The sequence below is a fragment of the Histoplasma capsulatum genome, genomic scaffold, assembly GCF_000149585.1.
Source record: "Histoplasma capsulatum NAm1 scaffold_7 genomic scaffold, whole genome shotgun sequence".
Lineage (NCBI taxonomy): Eukaryota > Fungi > Ascomycota > Eurotiomycetes > Onygenales > Ajellomycetaceae > Histoplasma > Histoplasma mississippiense.
The window spans coordinates 2,197,923-2,199,377 of record NW_001813976.1 but is presented as its reverse complement, the minus strand read 5'-3'; the positions used below and the strand labels follow the sequence as shown (position 1 = coordinate 2,199,377).

Sequence of the window (1,455 nt, the reverse complement as noted above, 5' to 3'; positions counted from 1 at the left end):
ATATTCTGCTCAGGGCAAATCGAAGGAACCGTCTTCGTTGCCATAAGATGCCTTCCAGTTACACGAAGCTCGCAAAGCCTACTTGAAAGCGTCGATGGACTTTTGTGTCCAATCGCCGCAGATAAAAATTGCGCTCGACAAACTCATCGTGCGCGTTTCATTCGATCAATGGCGGGAGTTCAGGATTTTGCGCGAAGCCAATTCGTTGGCGTATTCAAAATGGGGCCAGGAGATGGATAGAATAAAGGGCTGGTCCAACGAGATTGAGACAAGTGAGAAACTATCAAAACGTGACCTTCTCGCCGCTAGAAGGCAAATCGAAGAGGCTGCTGAGCTGGCTGTTCGGCCATCTCGAGAACTTGACGATTATTCGGTATCTACTGTGCCATATCTAGGCTCACACGGTCCCGCTTCACTTAAGATGGGGAAGGACCATACCTTCCGGCCCGAAAAACAAGGTTGGTTGAACTTGAGGATCCTTACTGGGAAACCTACAAGAACGGCCTGGGTCCGCCGTTGGACCTTTTTGAGGCATGGGATCTTCGGGTGCCTGGTGCATAGCTCTCGAACCGGCGGTGTGGAAGAAAGTGAGAGAATCGGGGTTCTTCTATGCAGTATTCGACCTGCATTTCAAGAGGAACGTCGATTTTGCTTTGAGGTTAAGACTAAGAACAATACTATAATGCTACAAGCTGAGACTCAACAGGAGCTCACAGAATGGATCGGGTCTTTTGAAGCGGCCAAGCGAAAAGCCCTCGATAGTCCTTTTCCAGCTTCCCTGCCTGGAAATCCGCAAGTCCAAGACCCTGCTTTCTCAATATCTCAGCCGCCGGCACCTGAGTTTGCTGCAGATACCTCGGAGTCCCTCACACCCGGTGCAAATGATGAACCTTCCATCATAGACCGAGTTTGTACTGCCCCGCTTACAGACCGTGATGGTTTTGCAATCCGGAATAGTAGCGACCTGCCATCAAGGCGGTCCACTGCAGTCGATCATGAGGTGGAAAGCGGCGGAAGGGATCATGCAAGTAGGCTTATTCAAAAGCTCGATATCCATCGACGTGCCGCAACAGGATTACAACAAACCAGTACTTCATCATCTCAGTCCAATACGCCTGGTATAGCTTCCCTGATAGCTGCCAGTCACACTCTCCTCCCTCTCGGCGCGCAAGCATCCGGAAACGCTCCAGAAAATGAATATAGACAGCGGTATCCCAACATTTTTAATTACAACACTCGAGATAGCCCGGTGGGATCCCTTGCACCGCCAACCTTGGCGAATCCTCCTGCACCTACTAGTATGAGTAGAGCAGCGGTGATTGTGAGCAGTGAAATCGGATTTGGGGTCAGAATCCCAGATGGGACAGGGGCAATGCCCAGCGGTATGATGGCAAACCTTTGGGGAAGTTCACATTGGGGTTATATGAAGAGTTTGGAGTGTAAAGGAGTACCTGT

General features: G+C 50.3%; 1 protein-coding gene across 1 annotated transcript in view; it reads left to right on the top strand.

Annotated features, from left to right (window-relative positions):
- Positions 1–1,455, top strand: part of HCAG_06281 (conserved hypothetical protein) — a gene marked incomplete at both ends in the record, with an annotated part of 4,782 nt that overhangs the window by 719 nt on the left and 2,608 nt on the right. Inside the window, one exon of the mRNA XM_001538626.1 lies at positions 184–1,382. Within this exon, the coding sequence (XP_001538676.1) occupies positions 184–1,382 (1,199 nt within the window). The remainder of the gene's footprint in view (positions 1–183; positions 1,383–1,455) is intronic.